Genomic DNA, 23,529 nt, shown 5'->3' with positions numbered 1-23,529 from the left:
TTTAATAATCAAAGTGCACCACCTCTCTTAATTATCCATTTGTTAATGATCAAAAGTAATAGGTTTTTTATTTACCTCCACAAATTCCTGTTGCTGTTTGACGACTGAAGGATCGACTCCGGGCTCCTCCAGCTCCCTCAGCAGGTCGTGGCTGTCCTTAATGGTGACGATGAGGGCGGTGTGGTCACACCAGAACTTGTCTGCGAGGTCCATCACATCCAGCAGCTTCGCCTCCCGCTCTTCCACCAATGCCTGGATGTCGTTCCACAGGAAAACCATGCGGTCCAGTTTGTCTTGCACAGCTTGTACAGAGAAAAAGTCACAATTAGGAGGAATACAAAATGAGGCAAAGAAAGTTTTTCCACGTTTACAGCAACATTTACAGCGGGAAACTTGGACTTTTTCTTGATTCGTTAGTTATCCTGAAAAAGGAAATACATAAAAGCTACATGCACCTGGAGAAAAGCTTGATGTTTGATAAATAATAATAAATGTATAAAAAATGATTGAAAGCATATCTATACCGTACCTTTGGCAGACAGGTCCTTGTCTGCCCCTTCGGATCGTGCGATCATCTCTTCACCTCGTTGCTTCAGTGTCTCATAAGATGGCTGCAGCTTCTCCAAATCCACAGAGACCGTCTTATTTTCTGTAATCTGCTCCCTGATCTTGTCCACCTCCACTGAGATGGATGGAGGCTGATGGAGGCGTTCAGCGATCCGTTCCAGGGATTCGAGCATGGGATCAATTTTATCATGGAACTGGAAAAGGAGGAAAGGAAACACGTCAGTTTGCATATATAATTTATATCATGGGTTTTTATTATGGAAAGTTACCTTGAAACAAGAACACGTCTGTATAATTATTTTTTACTTTGACAAATTTGCACATATTCAAAAATGTAAAAGCTACTCAACTAACTGAATAGACAATTAACAGCCAAGGTAATGTTGATGTTTACATTTGCAAACTATGACCACCATTTGCACCAGACATCACTATGATCAACTTAATTATTCCCAATAATCATATATTATCAAATAATCAAACCTAATAAACAGCTACTGCTTACCTGAGTGGATTTGGAGATGGCTTCATCCAAAGTGGCAGCTCTCTGCTTGACATCAGCTTTCAGTTTGGTGTAAAGTTGGTCAGTAGCTGTGTATTTCTCTCTGATGGGCTCACCCTCCACTGGGCTGAGCTCAAGTAACTGAGGACCAGTTTTATTCATCTTATCAATATGGGGCTTGTGCTCTGCAATCAGTTCCCGCATTTGCTGGAGAGGATGTGACATGATCAGTTTAGTTTTTAATTATGTGATTAAATGTTTTGTGTTGAGCATCAGCGCACATTGACCACTTACCCTGAGGTCCTCTTGTTGCTGCCTGAGCGTGTCGTACTCAATGGCAGGCGGGGGTAACTGGCTGAAGGTGTTTAAAGTTTCCTGAAGCCATGGCCCCAGCTCCTCATAGGTCTCCCAGAACTGAGTGGCAAGAGACTGGGCTCGCTCAAGCTGCAGACAACGCTCTGAATTCAGCTGGCTGACGACACCATACTTCTCGAGGAGAGTCTGTGTCTTGGCCTGATTGAAGCCCAAGAAGAATCATTTTGAAATTTCTGTCCATTTTCTTACTGAAAAATGTCTGAAATTTGAAATATATTTTCTTACCTTTAAGATTTCTTTCTCCTCTGGGTTTTTGCTGGTCATGATGGCCTTTCCTGTTTTCACAATCTCATCTACAGCATCTTTGTGTCTCATGATGTCCATGGAGAAAATCTGTAAAACCAGTAGAGTGAGTTTGGCTGTATGTCAACAAAAGAAACCACTGTGTTTACTCTAATTTGTTTAAATAGAGATCTGTACGCACACACACAGACATGCACACACACACACACGGCTAACCTTCTGTGCTTGGAGCTGAGCTGTGGTTTGGTCCTGCTCCAGCCTGATCTCACCCATCGATAGCAGTTTCCCCTCAGCGTCAGTCAGCCAGGAGAGTTCATTGTCTGCGGCCTGTTCAAACTGGAAACAAGAAAAAACAAGAGATACATTTAAAAAATAGAGAGAGACAGTCGAATGAGAATAAAAGGCAGTGCGTTAAGTTATGTGGTTTACCTGTTGTGACTTGAGTATGTCAGCATTGATCTGGTCGACCTTCTGGGTCAAAGTGTCATAGGCAGCTCTGTACCTCTCATTATCCTCAGACACAAGTTTGTCCAAACTCTCACGAGTGTGCCAGGGGATCAAATCCAAGAGTGAACTGCTCAACTCATTCAGCTGGTCCAACACTGGTTTTTGGTCTTTGATCTCTTTCAACATGGCCTGGACAGAAAGCACCAGTTCATAAGTAATAAATGCATTGCTGCATTGTATGAATACAATTACAATGTTTTGGACAAAGTTGTAGAAATCCTTACCTTCTGCCTGCTTTGTGAATGAATCAGCTGCTCGCCGACTGGCTCCTGATGAGCAAAGCTGTTAATCTCAGCCTCTGCTTTCTCTAGCCATGAGCTCAGATCCGTGTGAGTATGCTGCAGCTTAGAAGACAGACTCAAAACCTGCTCCAGTGTCTTTAAAACACTGGCACTCATAGAGTTTATCTCAGCATATTTTGTTTTTATTCCATCCAGTTTGCCTTGGATAACGATCACCTCATCACCTATAGACATAAAGTAAATAATAATGTTCACTGTCATATGCTTCTTTTGTTCTAAAACAGAGATACCTTATGCTAACAACTTCCTGCTAGCTGAACTCCGGGCCAAAATTCATGAGGTTAACAGAAAAGAATAAGCCTGCATCCTACACAATGTTGTCATTTACAATCTGCATATTAAATTTATAGCAACATACATCTAGCTGAAGGTTAGCTAAGCTGATCACAAAGGCTGCAAACATAGAAGGAGTTTTTTTAAAAATTGTATTTGTCCTGTACTATGCAAATCAGAGAACAGGGGTTTTATCCATAACCTTAAGTTTACCTGCCCCTGTCCAAAAGTAACAAAGCGTGCTTATTTGCACAATCAGGGCTCTCTTTTTGCTACAAAATATATACTTATATGGAGATTTATATTAAATAGATGGTGGCTAGCAGCTACTGTGTTTTAAGCATTTCTATTATGCTAAGCTAAGCTAACTGGCTGTTGGCAATAAACAAATATAAATCCCATTGGACAGACAGGTGTTATCTCACCATCATTGAAAAATTAGAAATCTATTTCTCTGCAGAAGTTCATAGATGTGAAAACAACGTAATTCATGCAAAACGTCACTGCTCAATAAAAAGGGCAATAAACCTTATGATGAGTAGTACAGAGACAGAACTGTTTGCTACACTGATAAATGAAGACGTGCCTGTTGTTTGCTTCAGTAGCTCTACCCCATTGGAGATGGCTTGGTCAACATTCTTCTTCCTTAAGCCAATATCATTTTGCAGTGCCTGAAAAGAAAAAAAAAACAGACTTCAGAGAGTCACTGAGAGTAACAAGAAATGTTCCTATGGTGACACACAAAAGAGCAAAATAAACTGAAACATGATTGATGCAACTTAAATGAAAGGGCTACAAAATGTGTGGCCTGAGGAGGAGTGTATACCCGTTGGTCTGCCAGCTGCTTTTCAAGAACCTCTAGTCTGTAGTCTTCCACCGACACTTCACTCAGCCTTGTGTGTATCTCGTTGAGCCAGTTCATGAGAGCCACTTCATCCTCTCCAAACAGCTGGGCATTTGCCAAAGCTTGCTGAAGCATTTCAGCTTTCCTCCTGCATCGCTCCTGGAGCTCTATGTAACTGGCCTGAGCGGTGTCCAGTTTAGACTGAACAAACTCCTTATCGTCCACTGAGCTCACAGTTTTGAGCATTTGGCCAAGATTGACAGCCTGAAACAGGTCTTTACTGTGATTCATAATCTCCTCCTCTAATGCCTGGCGGCAGGGGATGGGAAATGGACCAAGAAAACATGACAAACAAAAAACAAACACGTGATAAAAAATATTCAACTGAAATTTAGAAAGATGAATGGGAAATAATGAGAAGCGCAAACTTACAAGTAACAAGCAAAATGAATAAAACTGAAGTGAACTTAACTGATAGTTTAAAAAAAGCATGAAAACAAATGGAAATGATGAAAAATGATGGATATTACCTTGTGCTGAGATATCTGATCTTCCAGCTTAGAAGTCTCAGTGCCTATTGGCTCAGAGTTGGCGAGGTGTTTCTCTGTGGCTGACAGCCACTCGCTCAGCGGCTCCAGAGTCTCATGGAACTGCTGAGTCACCACTAAGATGCTCTCTAGTTGTTTGTGCCTGGAGATTGAAATCATACCAACCAACAGACTTACTCCTACTGGTCATTAGAAAGAATGCACCTTCGCTTTTAAATATTGAGGATCCACCCATCTTTTATATGCAGTCTATGGTTTTACATTGCAGTGTTTATACTAACCTGTTTTCAGCCTTCTTGAGAAGCGTGTCCCACCTCTGTCCCAGGCATTCAATCTCTTTTGCCACTTTCTCCTTATCCACAGACTCTGCCAGTTCAGCAACCTTCCCTCCCTCCTTTTTTATTAGCTCCACTGTCGGCTTTCGGTCGTCCAGCAGTCTCTGTAAGAGCTGTCAAAGGCAAACAAAGAAAGAGAGTCATTGGGTGCCTTTTCATTGCTTTATTTTGAAGAAAAAAAAAAAACCCAGTAAATTTACCCAACAAAAAAGAAGTGCTCTTTAAACACAAAGCTTTGTGTACCACACTTGTTTTTAACAATTAATGCCAATTAAATAAAATTAATGGCGGGGCCAATGTTAAGCAAACATGAAGTATTGAAGTGCTAACATTAAAACAGACTTCAATGTGTTTTCTCTTTGTGTGAATCTGTGATTGCACCACTGGCTTACCTTCTGCTCTTGTATCTGTGCCTTCACCACTTTGAACTCGGCAGACGGAGGTTTTTGATTGGCCACGAGCTCCTCCGTGTCAGTCAACCAGCTGAGTAGGGACTCCAGAGCATCCTGGAACTGGCCACAGTGCAAGAGGGCTTCGTGCAGCTGGGCTGAACGCTCAGCAATCTGCAGACCAAATGGTAAATATAGATGTCACCTGTTTTAAGGGCCAAGGTCAAGTCTTCATATTTTCACAATGGAAAAAAAAAACACAAACACGTGTAACCTTTTTGTTGAGGGTATTCCACTTAGAGTTGACACCTTCCAGGTCGTCCTCGAGTTTCTTAGTGCTAGTGCCTTTAGCAGCATTCTGGATCAGACCCTGCCCGAGGGAATTGATGTCTTGAAGCTGGTTCTGCAGTGGATCAATGTCCTCTTTCTGAAAAGCCTAAATAGACATGGAACAAATCATAATGAATATTTTAGAATTGCTCAAAATACAATGTCATTAATCTTCAGGACATTATTTCCTGTGGCCTTGAAAAATCACATTCATACAAATCCAATTAAACTTGCATTATGTGTATGGAAAGAACAGATATTTCCATGAATTCATTCAACAAATCTGGAATTTGAGAAGGTGAATTACAATAATGTCCTGTTTTATAAGTTAGTTCAAAAACAGCTAAAAAAAAAAAAGACACACATAAAAATTCATAAATTCAGTGCATAATCCCAGGAAGTTATTTCATTATTCATGTCCAGAGACTACAATCGCCACATCAACACTTTTGGTTAACTTTTAAAAATCCAGCTAACACATTCAACTGTTTAACCAGTTAAGGAGTCATCAGCTTGGTTAATGGTTAAATCCCAGCTGTACACAATCACGCAGACAGACTTCCAGTCTGGCTGCTGAGAAAAACCTCATTCACCCATCGTGTAATCAGATATGTAAGACAAACACCAATCCATCATCCATGAAAAACGTATCTAAAGAGATGCATAATAGTGGTCAAAAGTTCAGAAATGGAGGGAGAAACTATTTTGGGCCACCTGTGGGGTCAATAAGCCCATAGGGTCCATTTCGGGGCACGCAGCAATGGCATTCAGTAAAGCCTCGATCTCTTGCTCCCCTGCGTGCTGGAATGTCTGTATACTTTTAGGCAGACAGGCTTCCAGTGACTGCAGAAACTCCTCCAGCTCCTCCATGCTGTATTTGGATGCCCCTTGTTGTACAGTACCGGGTTGTGTTTGCTGGCAGCTCTCCGTGGGTAGAGTTACAGAGTTTCCGTAAGTCTCAGGCTGTGTCACTACCACACTAACCAACTCACAGTCATCCTGAGATGACACATCCTCTAACAGTTCAGCAGTGGATAGCTCATCATAGTCTGTTAAAGTCCTGGAACGCCATCCAGGGGTGTCATTTTGAGCTCTGGAGGCTGACCCTGAAGATGACTTCCCTGTGGAAGATTTATAATCTCCATTGCTTAGGTTATCCCTTTCATTAACCTTGCTCCCACAGGATTCTGTCTCCTGAACCAAGCTGCTACTGTGGTAAAGAGATTGGTTGTCCCTCACAGGCGAGAAAGGAAAGTCCTCCTGCCCTGAGCTGAGCGATCGCCCTGTTTTCAGGTCCCCAGACACATGCATTGCCTCGGAAGATGAGAAGCTTCTTGTACCGGGGCCTGTTCTTATGTGGGATCTACGACCATGTCGCTCCCTCTCCACAGTAGGGCTGTACAAACCCGAGTCCTCTTCAGATGTCAGTGAGCTGGTCCTACTCTGTCCTCTTTTGCCATTGATCAGGCCAGGCCTCTCCGCACTACCAGAACTCACTGTTCCACTGCGGCTTGCGTATTCGCCCAAATTAGTGGGGGCAAAAGTCCGCCATGACCGCCGATGATGACCGCCATGGTCCTTTTTCTCTCCTCCCTGCAGACGTGACTTCGACATTACTGTGTCATTCACCCTAATAATGTCCCCATTCAGCTTAAGTCCATCAAAGATGGCACGCTCATCTAGCGTGACAGGTTTTCTGGTTTGGATCTCAAATGAGCTAGAAGGAGTGAGAGCTCCATTTCCACACAGGCTGCTGAGGTCTAACGTGCGATGGGTGTAAGGGAGGTTGCCTGTGAAGTGACGGGAAGAAAGACTACCTTTAGAGCCCGAGTCTATTTGCTCATTGAGCCGGACGGTGTCATAAATGGATCTCTGGGGCACATAGCAGTCATCAATGTTCATATCCTCCTCCTCCCCCTTCCCAACACAGGAAGGGTTTTGTCTGAGGCAATCTGGTCTGCTCAGAGGCTTGCCCATACTAAAACAATTGTCACAGCTTACAACAACAAAAAAATATAAAGGAGGTATTGAAATCCTTTGAGGTATAAATTTAGTGTATGCTGAGTAGTTTAAAAAGAAGCCAACATGTGGTCAAAGTAACCGTGTGCAAAATAACACTGTTTGTCCTCTCTTAAATGAGAAGCTAACAACTGAACATAAAACATTTCAACTATTTTTTAAATAAAATATTCTCTCAAATTACAAATTCAGCCACAATTAAGATGATCAAACTTCAAAACAAAAGGCTTTGGATATACAAAAATATTCAAACAATATCTCCCAAAAATGCTCGGACTGTAAAACAACTTTATATTCCATAAAAGGAATGAAAGTTCAGTCTTTCAATAAAGTCACCTATTCCAAAAATATATTCCTCTGGGCTCTTCTCCAAGTATTGCCAAATACATAATTACTATTCCTCTGGTAGAAAGTGCTTCCTTTTTCCTGAAATCCTTACAACATCCAGGAAAATCCTCAGTGCAAAGTGAAAATATCCAGAAACAAATCCAGCAGGCTCCACTAAAAACTGCAGGCAGTTCTGAGGAGAGCTAGTACTCCTGGATAAACAAAAAAGCCTGCCCTTCCTCTCCCATCGCTCCCCTCGCACTGACAGACACTCTGCTGGCAGAGGGTTTCATGCCCCGCCCCCGCTCATTATTCAGACAACATCTGCCACAACTCCTTTTGTGCTCTGAGCCGCTCCGGCCCATGTTGATTGGTGGGCATATGACCCTTTTCCCCCCCTGTTTAATTCCCCCTTATGTCCGCACGGCCCATATGACTTCACTTCTAACCCATGTTTGCATCATGACACATACTCTCACTTTTCCCTTTTTTTCCTTCAGTGACTGAGGAAATGAGAAGGGGAAGCAGTACGCACCAGCTCTCACTGTGATGACATCACACTACGCTGAAACACACACACTTTTTTTTTCCGTCTTTTCTCGCTTTGCCCTCTGCTTTCTTCTCGTGGACGGTTGCTGTGGACCCCACAGATATTCTTAATTACAGTGGAATGCTGAGGGAGGCACAGGTCCCAGGTAATTTAACACCGACGGCTCTGCCAAGTGCATGACGCGACTTTTTAATGTCCACTGACCGGGGGTAGGAGAAAAATGCAGGATAGAGAGGAGATAATGAAAAGAGTTTGTATCTGTTTCCTGCATTGTCAGCACCGCAGCAGCTCTGCGTGAATTTCAACAACCCAAACCACGGTTTCCAGTTCTGCACGCTTGAGCAGAGACGGAAAGAGGAAGACGTTAGGGATAAAAAAGCAAAATTTTAAAGCGAGCGTGTGTGAAGCTGGGACAAGTCTGAAAATTTCAATATATGAATACCAATTATTTTTCCTTTTCAGCTGCTACAGGTCTCTTTGTCACTCTTTGTAAGTTACATGTAGCTTTACAACCTGGCAAACTTTTCATAAATTGTGAACACTACATTTTATTTAAGTTCTAAAGACCAAAAGTAGAGGGCACTAAAGGTTGAAGAGGTGGTTTGTTTGTTTTTTAAATTGAGTAAAGCTCTTTTATTATCACCAAAGATGAGCAAACATTATTTAGAGTGCATGTAGTGTGTGTTCGAGGGCGTGTGTGCACTTCTTACAAGGATTACCAAATCTCAGTGATGCTTTGCTTTGCTTTCGTCTCTATCGAGTTATTACTTTTGGCCTGTAAATGGTAAATGGCCTGTATTTGTATAGCGCTTTTTCTAGTCCCTAAGGACCCCAAAGCGCTTTACACAACCAGTCATCCACCCATTCACACACACATTCACACACTGGTGATGGCAAGCTACATTGTAGCCACAGCCACCCTGGGGCGCACTGACAGAGGCGAGGCTGCCGGACACTGGCATCACCGGGCCTTCTGACCACCACCAGTAGGCAACGGGTGAAGTGTCTCGCCCAAGGACACAACGACCGAGACTGTCAAAGCCGGGGCTCGAACCGGCAACCTTCCGATTACAAGGCGAACTCCCAACTCTTGGTTGAGATGGCCTGAAACAACATTTCACTCAAACTCACTGCTTTCACACTAGATGGGTCTTTTTTTTTTTTTAAATCCTATTGCATCTAAACTTTATGTCTGCTCTCTCCAACACTAGAAACCTTTAATGAGTAAAAACTCAACATAACAACTCCATTACACCGCTCGGCTGGCCCACAGGGGTTTCATGTTTCACATTAATAATAATTTCTCATGACTTTGTGAATAATGAATAATGTGGCTCCAGTGACACTTTTTACAACTATCATCACCTTCAATGAGCTGGAGTAGCTACAGTGTGATTCAGAAGGTAGACATTTGTCTTGACTTGCAAGAGACACTGATGTAATGTCTCAACAGTGAGAAAAAGTTGCCACACCAGCCCCCCACCCGTACAGTTGAGTCACTAAAACATGACCTTGGGTGCACATAAAGACACACAGGGCTTCCAAGCTCCTACACAACTCACGGGAAAACAACAGCAAACACATGAAGTCGAAGACGTCTCATTCGAAACTTGACCTAAAATGGTAACAGCACATGAAAGAAAGGAATCCAAGCGCTGTCTTTCTCTGTTTATTTCTTGCTCACTAGCTGCCAATAAAGTCCACTTAACCAACAGCAGAAAATAGCCTGATTCACTGGATATAAAAAAGAAGATGACACAATTATCCAGACTGCTGCTAAATAAAGAAACAACTTCAGGTCCAACACTGATTTGCTGTCCTGGACCGTTCCCCCCCTGATATTGTTACAAATGAGTGTAAAGAGGATTTTCCGCTGACAGCTGAGGCCGTGTATGCCCTCTAAATGCAGAGTGGCAATAAGACAAAGACTTGGGGGGTGAATCACCGTGACAATGCTGCTTAGCAACAACTTGAATCAATCACTTTGTTAATAGCTACCCTGCAAGCTCTTTAAACTAAACTCCACACTAGAAGCAGGCACCTCCGACCTTGCTACCCCAATGATATTTTAATACAAGCATCCCTTGTGGGGGTTGGATGCTCCCCTGTTCGAGTGCAGCTCCCCATTAATTGAGAAAAAACAATCCCTTGACCTACATACAGGACAGATCTGTGTGGTTTGCCTATACACAGCTGTTTACATTGTTTGGGGGATTTTGGTAAATACTAATACTATAAATAAAGAAGGCCTTCATCATTGCACCTCTACAGCAAATATAGGTTAATCTGCTTTTGAATCCACAGGAATTTAGGAGCTTTTAGAATATTTTGCATCCGTCTGTGAACCTTAGTACTGGCTAACCCATGTTTGATCCCTAAGTGATATCAGCAAAGGCACCCATAATTTTGTTAACAATGTGTGAGAGTTCGATTAACTTGAAAACAAACCATTATGTCTGTAAAACTTTCCAATATGCTTAAAGGCCCTACAATAACGCTCCAATACGCTTAAGTCTATCAATTTTACACACTGAATCCAAAAATTACAGGCAAAAGTTGAAATCAAGAATTTATAGACTTTGGGATTAAAGTGTTCATTGGCATAGGCTGTAATTACATAGCAGATAGTTAAAATAATCAACCTATTGATTGATTTAAAAATGCTTCACCAATTGTAATGGACACTTAACTGAGCACAAATACTATATTATTCAGGGGATTTAAAAAATGACAGCAATGTCTTTACCAACAGGGGTCAAAATAACAGACATCGACTTTGAGCTCAGAGCTGCAGATGATCAGGTTGCAATGGTTTGGATCAACCATATCTGTGTTAAGAGAGGAAGATGCAGGCTCAGCGTCATCATAAAATCAAGCAACACCCTGCTGGCAGCCACCTGGCTATGACGGCCCTTCCCTTTTGCCCCATCACTGCATATGGAGCCCTAGCTCTTTTGTTGACACCAGATGCCCTAAATGAACCAGGAGTCCCCAGAGGATTGTGTGCTCAGTGTGCTGGTATAATTTCTCCTGTGCGAGGTTCTGTGGGTAGACAGCATGTATATGTAGGTTTTAAAAGTTGTTCTTTTTTTTCTTTAAACTAACGGAATCCAGATTTAGGCTTAAAATTAAAGCAGGATTCCAATTAAATCTATGTAGATCACAACTACAGTTCCCTCAAAGTGCTCTATACTGTAAGGTAAAGACCTAAGAATAACTAAGAAAACCACAATGAGACAATCCTCTGTGAGCAAGCACAGTGGAAACAAAAAACTCCCCTTTACAGGAAAAACCCTCCAGCAAAAAAATAGATCATTCTTAACTCATTTTTTTGTAAAGCACTTAATCCACTATTGTAAAATGAAAATTTTTACTTTAATGCTTAAAATGTAATTTTAGCAGGAATATCAGATATATTATATATATTGTTATAGATATTGTTGAATTTATTATATTATATTCAGTGTTGCTAGAAATTAGTTTGAAAATATTAAGCTTTAACTTTATTTTGGAGGGCTTACATCCGAAACAAAATCGTTAGTGTAGAAACTGACAAAAACACAGCACACATGATAAGATATCAAATGTCTACTGCTTTTCCAAAAGTAAAAAGTGAATGCAAGGCACAAAAATTGAGATTTTTTTATGATCATAGGAAATTACTGACTTTTGAAATAAGCTAGATGTATGAGGAGGTATAAAGTTCCTTACAACAATGATCATCAGCTTTACTACTGTAGCAACACTGATTCCCGGAAATCACAAACCAAAAAGGTGCAGATATACTGTGGTTTAATGTGTTAAAAATGCCATATTATCAGGCAAAAAAACTGAAAATAAAGCCTCAGATCAGGACAAACATACCTTAAAAGCCTCAAGCTGCTGGTTGATCACTTCTGTCTCCATGCTGACTGGCTCCTGGGACGCCTCCTTGTCCACAGCTCTGCAGAGTTTATCTTCCATTTGATTGAGTTTACCATACAGCTCCTCTAGCTTTGTAAGAGTACTCTGCACCTGGACCTCTCTTCCTTTGGCTCTGTCTAACAGTTTGCCACACTGCTTACTCAGAGCATGCAGATCTCTCTTCAGGCCCAGAAGGTCAGGTGAGGGTTCAGACTCTAACATCTTCTTACAGCTGTCTCCAGCATTGGCTGTGTTAGCCATGAGCTCTCGCAGCTTAGTCACAAAACTCTGAATGCTGTCCTGCTGTTCTTTAAGAGTGTCCAAATTGAGATCCACTGGGGACATGCTGTCTAGCTCATCATCCAGCTCTGTGAACTGTGCAAACATCTCGCGGATGTTGTTTTGAAACTGTCCGATACCCTGCAGTTTACCCTCCAATGCTTGACATGTCTCCTCCAGTTTCTTATTAAGGTTGCTGTAGTCCTTTTCTATGCTGTCTGCCTGTAGTAAGAGGTCTGTCACTCCTTCAGCATCTGGGACATCCACCACAAGGTCCTTGGCCAAGGCCTTCATGTGCTCTACTTGATTCTGCACAGCCTCTAAACTCTTGTGTTGGGCTTTCATGTTGGTTAGGCTCTTGTTGCTGTGTGCCTGAACTCCCTGTGTTTCATAGGCATCCACTTGCTTCTTAGCTCCCTCAAGCTGAGTCTTTGCCTCTTTGCACGCATCATTAAATTCCTTTACTGTGTGCGAGATCTTCTCTGAAGATTCCCTTTTGCTCTGCAGACTTTCCACTATATTGTCTACTCTTTTGCCAGTGCTAGCCTTCTCTTCTTTTATAGCGTCAGTGTCTGTGTTGGCCACTTCAAGAAGGCTATCTGCAGCTGCGTTGAGCTGCTCCACCAACCCTCTGTGCTTATCAACATCCTTCTGGAGAGCTTTCAACTGAGAAATGGAAGTCTCCACAGCAGCAGGATCAACGGTGAGCTTGACTCGGCCCTCGCTAGCCTCACACTCCTGAATCCAAGAGTTAAGCTTCTCCGCATGCTCCTGATACTTCAGTGATCTCATCAGAGCAGTTTGGAGTTTGTCAGCCTGCTCTGCGGAGCTCTTCTTCACTTCTTCCCAGTTGGATGAGAGGGTAGTAAGCTGACCTTGTAGTGCTAACTTCTCTGCACCATCAATGTTGTGCAGAAGCATCTCTCCCTCTCCAATGATTGTATTAAAAGCTTTCTCATGTTCACCGAGAGCCTTCTGGAGTTTACTGTGCTCCTCCACAGTTTGTTGCAGAACCTCCACTTTGGCAGAGATGGGTTTGGGCTTCGATTGGTCCTGGAGCTTCTCACCCAGCCATGACTGTAAATCTCTGGAAGTCTGATGAAACTGCTGAGAACTGGCAAAGGTGGAGTTTAACTGTTCAATTCTTTTTGCTGGAACAGAGAAATATGGAAAACATATTCAGTAAGTTGATCAACACCAGCGATAAAGTGAGTTTTATACAATATAACCAAACAGATTTTAATTTTCAGGACACTAACCTGCTTTCTCTTCCAACTGCTTAAAAGGCTTGCAAACACTCTCCAGCTGCCTTGCGAGGTCTGCTTTGAGGTAGTCCTCAGTCACCATCGCTGTGAGCTCTTCATTGATGGCCTCAGCCTCCTTCAGCTTCTTCTTCTCCTCTCGCAGCTGAGCCGAGATGTTCTGGGCATCCTCCAACTGCTTCTTCACAGCATCAGGTTGCGTGCTGAGGCCCTGATGGTTTGTGAGCTGACTCTCCAGGTGAGTGGCAGTGTTACTGAGGCTCCTCAGTAACTCCTGAAACTTTCCGGTTTTCACCACTGCCTGATCAATAAGGCTGTCTCGCTGGTCCAGCTGTCCTGTGAGGCCTGCCCACTTCTGAGTGACTGCAGCAAGCTGCTCGTTCACCAGCTTCCCACTCGAAGGGTCCTGATCACCTGATGAGCTTAGGATGGCGGAGGCAGCTTCCTCGAGTTGTTCATATTGAGGTTTGCGGCTCTTAAACTCATTCTGGAGGATCTGGGGGATAGAGAAAGAATATCAGATGACGATGAGCACACCTTAAGAAATCCTCAGGAAATGCTCAGTGAAAATGAGTCAAAGGCGCCATTCTAACCTGGACTTGTTGCTTCTGCATTTTAAGCATGTTCGGGTCTATGGAGAGGGGTCCGAGGACACTCATCATCAGCTCCTTCTCTGAAAGCCACTGACCAAGCTGCTGCTCTGTTGTTTGGAAGATGTCCAGATTCTTGTTGGACTGCTCCAGGTGCTGCTTCCTCTCCTCAACAGAGCCACTGATGTCTGCCCAGGCAGCATCTGAACAGGAGGACAGAACAATCACACCAATGTCCATTAGTCAGCACAACAGCACCTTTATGTCCTCTGTCCCACTGTTCTCCTAGCAAGCCTCCCACCTATTCACAACCTGGCACAACACATGTGTTAATTTAACCAGTGTACCGGGGGAAGGGACTGAGGTAGGCTCACATTTTGATAAATGAATTTATTAAATGCAACATTAGAAGTCAACATAGACACATAGACATAAACAACACGAGGCCATTTGAAGCCAACACCACGGACCACACCTATTTCTGCCAGCATCTGCTTCCATTTTGCTGCCTCGGGTGAGTTTGGATGAGTCTTAATCAAGTCGAGAAGCTTCTCTCTGAGCTTGTGAAGCACCTCTTGTTTTTGCTTCATGTTGTCTTCAAATGCCTGAAAGAGCAAAACAAATCATAAATACCTAATGATTTCTTTTAAGATTGTCCAATGGCTATCATATTCACAGTGAGAACCACATGCAGTTTTGTTATATAATTAAATGTAACACTCCACGTGGAGAGCAGCAACACTTTTTGTACCTTCTGCTGTTCAAGCTGTGTTTTCACCGAGTCTTTCTCTGTGGCTGCACTGTTCCAGGACTGTGCGGTCTTTTTCATGTCCTTCAGCCACAGCATCATGTCATCTGTCTCCTTCTGGGCCTCTTTCACCTTCTGCAACAAACTACTCAGCTGTGCTGAGCGATTCTTCAGCGTTTCTCCGAGGTCCGTGTACCCCACATTGATGGAAGACATGTTCTGCTGAATAACCATCAGCTCTGAGGATATGAAAAATAATCTCACTGTTATAATTTTATTTTTTCCAGACATTTATAGTCAGCATGAGATATTAATAATAGTAATACATTAGCAACATGCTATATGGTATAGGACAGTGTATTCAGAATATGAGGACATTTCTTATTGTCTTTTTTCTTTAACTAATAGTTGTAATCTGAAGATACTTAGAGGTTATTTACGCAGCATGGACCACATACACTCTGATGACAAAGCAGCACCCACATACACACTTCATTACCTTTGTTGGTTAGGTAGGTATGGCTTGCTGGACCATCACCATTAGTAAGAGCTGATGCAAAGACATGAAACAAAGCTTATGTTAGGAACAAGCAGCTGGACCAGAACTCATGGCACCAGATCCTTCAATGATCTTTAACAGTTAGTAATTAAACAACACTCAGAAGACAACCCAAACACTACCCATCTGATTCAGTTTTATGACTCATATACACGAGTCTATGTGTGCTGATGTTTACCCGACTTGTTGGGAGTCTTTGTCTTGGTAGGTGATGTGAGGAAAGTAATCAAGTTGCACAGCGTCGATCCTTTAGTGTTCAGGTCTTGGACAATGGGGCCTTTGGATGTCCATTCATCTAGTAATCCCTGATAAAACATTCATTATATGTCATTTAGAAGATAGATAGATAGATGGGTAGATGGACAGACAGACAGATCTTTTTATCTTTTCTGTGAAGAAAACAGTCTCTCTGCTGGACAGCGCACTGTTTCACTCTTAGATATGTCCTGTATAGATACCAACTATTTAGCTGTCATTAGCAGGCAGAGTAAGCACATTTGGGTAGTTTGGACTTTAAGGAGACTCGGACTATAATCTACTAAAACGTAGTGACTACCTATTGCAAAACCCATGAATTCCAAACTGCTGTGTCAGTGTGTAAACAGCAGTGACTTCTGTTCCAGCACCTTAACTGCAGTAAGATAAAACACATATAAAAATAACACTCTCTCTAAAATATACTTTGTATTTATCTCATGACTCACGGTGACTATCTGCAGGTCGCTCTCCAGAGTTTTCTCACTGCTGCTTGGCTGATCTGCAGGTACTTTGTCATTAGCCTCCTCCAGCCACTTAGTGAGAGCGCTAGCTGCAGATCTGAACTCTCCCAGCTGGTCCTGACAAGATGACAGTTCCTCTTCCCTGCAAGCAGGCGTGAGGAATCAGTCAGAGTTTGCATCCATTTGAATATTACAAACAATGCACAAATGTTAAAGTTAATAAAAAAGAACTCAAAATTAAGAGTTAAAAATAGCAAAACCCTGTTCTTCCAGACTTACTTTTCTTTGATGGTGTCTTTAAAGGTGCTGAAAACATTTGAGAGATTGTCCAGCTTGCTCTGAATTTGGGCTTTGTTTCCATCAGGGCTTATTTCAGACAGTTCCTTGGACAAAGTCTGCAGCTTCTCCAAATCACCAGCATATTCAGCCATATCAGCTTTGGTGTTCTGCAGAAAAATATCATCTGTCAGCTAATCTGTGCATGATGAAATTAGATTAGTGAGAAAATAGTCAAAATTTTTAAACGCACCTGCATTAGCTGAGACAGTTCATTGAAAGTTTTCCCTGGGCCGTCTGTTTCGTGCAGGTCCTGTGAGCGCTTCAAAACAAACTGCTGGACTTTTTCGGCTACATTCTCAAACTGCTCTACCTTTTCTTTCAGCTTCTCCAGAGTAGCAATTTTTTGCCTGTGCTGATCACACGCATCAGAGAAGCGCTGGGAGAGAGAGTCCATCTTAGACTGCAGAAGCGCGGCAGCAGAGGGATCAGCCGTCTCCACAAACTTCTTCACCTTGGCTTTCATGGCTGAGATGCTGCTCTGGCGACTTGCTATGTCCTGCTCTAAAGCCTTAAACAAAAAAAAAAGATTGAAAACAGTAAAGTTTTATTAGATTATTAAAATAAATATGAAGCTGGTACGAAATTTTAGCATTATTAGAGCGCTGAAATGTTGACCAAAAAAACCACATACTGCTTCTTTGCTCAGGATGCCTCCAAGAGATGCAGAGTCCAAGGTTATTTGCCCTTTTTCTTCCACACTGGCCTCAACTCCCTCCATCCATCCCATCATCTCATCCAAGCCATCCTGAACACTCATAGAGCGAGTCAGGGTGATCTGCAGCTTCTCATTTCGATCGCTTACAGACTTGGAAAGGTTGTCGTAACGCTCCACTATGTCATCTAAAACGCACGAAAACAAATCAGGTTCTGCTTAAAACAGGATCATGTCTCGCTGTCTGGAACACACCATAAGGTAAACATTTCAAACTAAGGTAGAAACATATTTGGCTTTTATGAGTTTGTTTAGGCTATAATGTTGGCAAAGGACATCCATTAGCTTTTTGGTTGAGGTAACAGCATTTTAAGTACATGCCAAGAAACCAATAACTGGGGAAAAATGAACACAAATGATTCAAAAGCCATGAATCACACTGATAACATTTTTCTGTTGTAGTAAAGTAATGGTGAACTCTTTGTGGTATGTTGACACCAACCTAGCTTGATAAATCATGGCTTTCTTTTTTACATTAACACAGTGCTCGATTAGTATTTCACAGGGCAGTTTAAAATATGTAAAATTTTCCAAAACTACTTCCAAATTATTTAACTGTCTGCTGCCTTTCAAGTTACTTATTTAAAAGGTCTAAATCTGAACAGCAGGAATTTGGGTGTCCCTTCAGCCCTGAGTAGCTTTTCCAGACCATGGATTAGGCCCAGACTAAAAGAACAAGTAGTGCAGACTTTCATTAAAAAAGTTCATAGTCTAGGACACTAGGCTTAATGTCTGTCTGGGAAATTGAGCCATTAGGTATACAGATCATGCTGTGCAGCTGACTTTTATTTTTCTCACCTACTGTCTCCTGGATCTCATCTGGATTGCTCAGCAGGTCACCTTCAGATGTTATTAAAGACTCAGCTGTTTTACGTAAAGAATCAATAGCAGTCTGGTGCCCCATCATCTGACCTTGTAAAACCTGGAGATTAATAAATAGTGACAAGAAAGGTAAAAAAAAAAAAACAACAATCCTCATAAATACATGCTCTGTTTCTACAAAATCTACTCTTTTTATATAGCGTACTTGATGATAATAACCTCAGAGCGATCGTGTCTGGGTTTAATATTGGTTAGCTGAATGCACCTATGTGACTTCACAATTACTCTTAGAGAAGTGCTTAGAATTTCTGCAGTGATTTCAAGTCCAAGCCCAAAGTACTGTGTTTCTTGGTTGGCTCACAGGCAGCTCTTATCTGTGCATATTTATCCTGTAAGTCACTACCTCGCTACAGAGAAATGTTGAAACTAGCTGCAGCCAAAGCCTTGACAGAGACAGCTCTGTCAGCCCAGTTCGTTATCTTCTCGTAGGAGTATGCGCACTACAAATGACCAAAGTTAAACTATTCACATGTGGGTTTGAGTTTAAACGCAAAGCTAAAAATAACTTTGTTGCACTTAAGTCAGTGGAAACACTGTATATGGCGAGGCAAGGTCTATTGCCCTTATAACCCCTATAACTGTCACGTCTAAACAAGGCTGTTCCTTCTGTCTGTGCTTGGATTGCGCCTAACCTTTAGAGTTGACGCCGAGTTGATGAAAGCTATAATGAGGATAAATAACACAAAAAATAACATAAAAAAATGTCTAAAAGTATCTTTTCACATGAATTCTCTTTGGCCTCGATAACAAGGGATAACAATGAGATTAAAGAAAAAAATACCACAGGGTTGAAACAAATCTCGGCTTTTCAACACAACATTCTTGACTTGACTTTAAACTCTTAGGCCTAATTAATTCAGCTTTTTGCTGCGGTTCTTGCCTTGGTGTCCTCCAGCTGTTTCTGTAGCGTTTGAGGGTCAGCTGCTATGGCCTCTGATTGCTGCTTTCTCGCCTCCTCCTCTGAGCTGTTGAGCCACTTCAAAAGACCGGTGCTTGAGTCGTCATACTTTTTGTACTTGTCAACCACGTCTTTGAGGTTGTTGCCAAGCAGATTGCACTGTGACAAAAGAAAAATAGATTCACTTTGGTTGTTTAAATAAAAGAATAATAGCAAAAATAACTGACCATAAGATCTCGATCTCAAAAAGCCATTTTCACAGTAAAGTTAACTAAAAGAGGTGCTGCAGTTTTACTTATATTATAAAATAATATTTTCAAATCTAATTTCAATCAATGTTTTCTGTTATTTATTCCACTGTAATTCCAACTAGGACAGCTCTAAACTTTCTGTGCAGCAAATCAGCTTCATGTTAAACTACATCAACTTTAACCTTAACCTTATATACATTTAAATAAAAATTAATTTGCCATTTAAAACTTTTTTTGGTGTTTATTTTTTATTAGGACAGATGCTGCCACACAGTGGGAAAAATAAGCCATTACGCCCATTCTGATCAGCTGCATACTAAATACCTGTGAGTGTAGTGTTTTATATCGACTGGCTGCTGAATCTAGTTTATCCTTGACAGCAGAACAGGTCCCTGAAGTATCCACATGCAGCAGCGGATTCTTAGCTGCCGGGTCAGCTGATCCAAATGCCTTAGCCACGTCCAGCACTTTCTGTCCCGAAATAGTGATGAAGCGAAGGTCCCCTTTGTGGGAAATCACATCCTCCGAGAAGCTTTTCTGTCGCTGAAGGTTATCACTGAGGATATTAAGGGAGCTTGCAGGTGCTCCCAGTTCCAAAATCTCTTCTTCAGCCTGGTTTAACCAGTTTTCAAACTCCTCACAGTCGTCCTGGAACTTCTTCAGCTCCTCCTGGACACACTGCACCTGCTTCATCTGCTGCTCAGCCTGAGTCAGGGACGTCTCATAGCGCTCCTTTAGCTCTTGGATGTTCTTCTGCAAAGCCTCCTTCTCCTGTGGAGACAGCACGTTGGCTTGCTTGTCAAGCATAGCCTGAGCTGACTGGGTGGCCATGATCAGATCCTGCTGCTGGGACAGAATCTCCTGGTGATGGGCCTATGGTCACAATTATAGCAAAACATGTTATTAGTATGCCATAAGATATTTTAGACATTTTTGAGACCTTAAGTGTAGTCTTATCTATTTTTTAATGTTTTGAAAACACTCAGAGGCATTTCTTGTCTCCACCATCTCTTTAATACACGTTATATTTCAGTTATTAAGACAGCTTCATGTTTTCAGTCTAGTAATCTTAATATTGTGAGCTGTTAGGAAAAATGGTATGAATCACTATTGAAAATAAATAAATAAACTCCAACAAACTAACTATACCTTGAGCCCTTGGTACTGCTTATCAAGATTCGGGGATTCATTGTCCTCGCCACTGGTCTCTCTGCCAAAATCCTTTTCAGTGGCCTGCAAAGCGTTTCCGTTGGCATTATCATCGTCTGTTATCAGTCCCTTAGCTGAAGGTTCCTCTGGCAGGTTTCCATTTTCCTGACTTACATGGTCTGTTTGATCCAGGCTGTTCTTGTTTTTATTTCCTACATTGGAAATCCAGTCCAGAAGACCTTCAATTTTGCTCTTACTCTCCTCAAGCTGTTCGACAGCTGCTGCCTGTGCCGACAGACCACACATTAACAATGCTGATTTCACTCTAACATACAATTCAAATTCTCAGGAAACAGAGAGTTTTTACAGAAAGCACACATGGAAGGAAGCCAAACCTTTTCGCTCTCCTGCTGTATGGCTGTCGTGACAGCTTTCTCCAAATCTTTTCTGGAGTCCTCGGCTCGCTGGTTGATGACCTTGGCTTTGCTTTTAGCCTCTTCCAGCTTGCTTTCAATAGCGGTGATTTGATCTGGTGTCATCTTGCTTCGGTTTTCCACGAGAAATGTATTAGTACTGCTGATCACATCATTTAAGGCACTGGCGTTTGTCAACACGTCTTTTTGGAGAGCCTTGTGAAGAAACAGAACGTTTTTTTAACTGATGAATGAAGCATAATATATTTTTTTGTAGGGCAAACCAAGTGAAGTTATGACAAACCTGATGCTCCTGCTGGTACTGCTGCAGGTCTGTAATGCTCTCAGCATTTTCAGCCTGTTGCTTATGGCCAATCAGGCGGTTCTCAGTCAGCGTGAGATTATCACACACGTCCGCCAACTTGTCTGTAAACTCCTTCTGTTTCTCCAATAAAGACTGACATTAGAAAAAAAAAGGTCAAACTTTATATCTTTAAATTTCGTGTTGCGCAAATCTATTCTCACTAAAACATTCATGTAGACACAAACATCAAAGGTGTAAAATAGTTTTCACATAATGAAAATGAAAGGAAGGAAAGGAAGGGAGCAAGAATTCGAGCACACAGAGGTAACGTGCAAAGTTTGCTTCAGAATAAACTCTCCTAAATCAAACCACTGTAAATATCGAGTTTGCTGTAAACATGCTGTTTGCCAATTTGTTGCCATGGTGCTAAAAAGCACAGGAGGACATCATATTGTGTGTTAGTCTGTTTGTTTTTCAGGACATTTTCCAACAGAGATAGCACATTTTGTCCAGTTAAATGTTCGCCGGAGTCTCAAAGCCTGTAGAATGAAAACAAGCACAGAAGTTAGTCTGCAGCAGGGATCGAGCACTCAAGCATGCAATGCTGTTATTTCTCTGAGCACTTACAACCTCAAACTCTGGAAAAGAAACAACAAACTCAGACCAGAATACACTGAAACATGCAGAATGTCTAAAATAAAAATAAAAACCCACTCAGATTTACAGCTTAAATTCAAGTAAAACAACTGAAAATGTCAATCTAAACTGCAACAAAAACAGAGCTACACTTTTTCTTTCCAGGAAAAATCTCAGTGAAATGATATATTTATAACATATACACAGGCAGACCTCTGCCAGGTTTTCTCTCTCTCTGGCATCAAGCAGGACATCTAAGGCACTCTTCTGTGTTACAAGCCTTTCTATCTGGTCTCTGAATGCTCGCTGAGTGGTGCTGAGGAACTTGAGGAGGTAGCTACTCTTAGCCGGACTCAGGAACTGAGTGTGCTCTGAAATAAAGCACTGGATATCAAACGTGACATCCTCTAACTTGAGCCTGGCTTCTTTTTGCAGATGGTCCTCCATGTCCTGGGAAAATAAAACATGGAAGGATGTTGAGGGTTTTTCTCCTCTTGTTTACTCAAGCTGTGCAATGCTTTAAACTGCAATTTAAGGTACCTTATTCTGCTGGCTCAGATGTTTCAGAGTGTCCACATCACATGTGTTCAAATCCACACCCAACATCTCAGAGTTATTTTGAATGAGCCCCGCCAGCGAATTGAGATCACTGAGATGCTGCTGATATGTTGATTCCAAATGTACCTAAAATCATATATAAAGGGGTTAGTGGCTGATGCTACTGCTATATTATTGTATTTTAATTACTGTGTTAAGACTGACCTTCCCTGTTTCCATCGCTTGAATCAGAGAGCTGCTTCTTTCTGCACACATCTGAGACACAGCAGTAAAATCTGGCTCTAACTCCAGATATATCGAGGCCAAGTCGTGGTGGATCTGCTGGGGAACGTCTTCATCAGCAGAGTTTATGAGTTGTTTGGCTTTCTCCATATCGACTGTCAGAACATCAGCCAGACTAGAAAGCTGAGACTGCAGAGACTAGATAGAAAAAAAAAGAATTTGATCAGGAACTGAAACACATGTTGACATTTGAAATATGTTAAAAATCGATCATTTATTCAAAAACAAATGGGCTTCAGCTGGTCATTTCTAACCTGACATTCGTCTATTTGGTTCTGCAGTTCTTCCATGTTGTTGTCTGTGGGTATTGGGGTTGAGAGGTCTTTTCTGGCATCTTCTAAAACATCAGAGTGATCCTGCAGTCTCCCAACACACTCCAAATAATCGTGGATGGAGAACAGCTGTGGGTAAAGAAAAAAAAATGAATTCACAAAAGGAACAGATGTTACTAATGTCCAAAACTAAGAAATGATGAGCTTAGCATTCAGCCAAAATAAACCGCACCTTATATTTGACCTCCTCAACTTTGCAGCCATATGAGCTGGCAGAGGCCTCAACAGATGGTTGGTGAGTCTTTGGAGCACCGTCATCCTCTCCCGACTCCTCATCCTCTCCCTCTGAACTTTCCTCTTTGATGCTCTCCAGTGTGTGCCACTGTTCCTGCTGTGATTCACACCCCAGAGCGCTGCTGAGGGTATCCATCACTTCCTTAAGCACTGAAAGGTCTTGGCTTGTGGAAACAGTCTTAAAAACCTGCAGCAGCTGCAGCTGGATATTTGGAGCATCAGACTGCTCTGTCTCTTGACTTCCTCTTTCATCCTGGCTTATCAGTTTTGCTTTCCTCATGTCCTCGCTGTCTAAACTGAGAGAATTTTGCTTCAGTAAATTCATGAGGTGATCTGGGTGACTGCTGTCTGTGAATCCTTGAGATGTG

General features: G+C 42.0%; 1 protein-coding gene across 13 annotated transcripts in view; it reads right to left on the bottom strand.

Annotated features, from left to right (window-relative positions):
• dst (dystonin) overlaps positions 1–23,529 on the bottom strand; it is a 98,191-nt gene that overhangs the window by 18,392 nt on the left and 56,270 nt on the right. For 11 of the 13 annotated variants that reach the window (XM_080868166.1, XM_080868156.1, XM_080868158.1 and 8 more), the window contains 31 exons: positions 21,120–21,272; positions 20,798–21,031; positions 20,403–20,687; positions 19,578–20,126; positions 18,985–19,161; positions 18,021–18,144; positions 17,142–17,350; positions 16,701–17,018; positions 16,451–16,617; positions 16,157–16,313; positions 15,631–15,757; positions 15,393–15,443; positions 14,897–15,132; positions 14,621–14,750; positions 14,149–14,348; positions 13,553–14,051; positions 11,976–13,444; positions 5,160–5,321; positions 4,889–5,059; positions 4,443–4,609; positions 4,144–4,303; positions 3,596–3,922; positions 3,356–3,440; positions 2,419–2,660; positions 2,117–2,323; positions 1,904–2,023; positions 1,670–1,777; positions 1,364–1,582; positions 1,073–1,276; positions 530–761; positions 76–302 (listed from right to left, as the gene is read on the bottom strand). In XM_080868166.1, coding sequence (XP_080724292.1) covers positions 76–302; positions 530–761; positions 1,073–1,276; positions 1,364–1,582; positions 1,670–1,777; positions 1,904–2,023; positions 2,117–2,323; positions 2,419–2,660; positions 3,356–3,440; positions 3,596–3,922; positions 4,144–4,303; positions 4,443–4,609; positions 4,889–5,059; positions 5,160–5,321; positions 11,976–13,444; positions 13,553–14,051; positions 14,149–14,348; positions 14,621–14,750; positions 14,897–15,132; positions 15,393–15,443; positions 15,631–15,757; positions 16,157–16,313; positions 16,451–16,617; positions 16,701–17,018; positions 17,142–17,350; positions 18,021–18,144; positions 18,985–19,161; positions 19,578–20,126; positions 20,403–20,687; positions 20,798–21,031; positions 21,120–21,272 — 7,716 coding nt within the window. The remainder of the gene's footprint in view (positions 1–75; positions 303–529; positions 762–1,072; positions 1,277–1,363; positions 1,583–1,669; positions 1,778–1,903; positions 2,024–2,116; positions 2,324–2,418; positions 2,661–3,355; positions 3,441–3,595; positions 3,923–4,143; positions 4,304–4,442; positions 4,610–4,888; positions 5,060–5,159; positions 5,322–11,975; positions 13,445–13,552; positions 14,052–14,148; positions 14,349–14,620; positions 14,751–14,896; positions 15,133–15,392; positions 15,444–15,630; positions 15,758–16,156; positions 16,314–16,450; positions 16,618–16,700; positions 17,019–17,141; positions 17,351–18,020; positions 18,145–18,984; positions 19,162–19,577; positions 20,127–20,402; positions 20,688–20,797; positions 21,032–21,119; positions 21,273–23,529) is intronic. The other 2 variants (XM_080868157.1, XM_080868160.1) reach the window with 2 other exon arrangements.

The sequence above is a fragment of the Rhamphochromis sp. 'chilingali' genome, assembly GCF_963969265.1.
Source record: "Rhamphochromis sp. 'chilingali' genome assembly, chromosome: 20".
Lineage (NCBI taxonomy): Eukaryota > Metazoa > Chordata > Actinopteri > Cichliformes > Cichlidae > Rhamphochromis > Rhamphochromis sp. 'chilingali'.
Note: the sequence above shows the minus strand (reverse complement) of the source record. Positions and strands in the feature narration are given on the sequence as shown.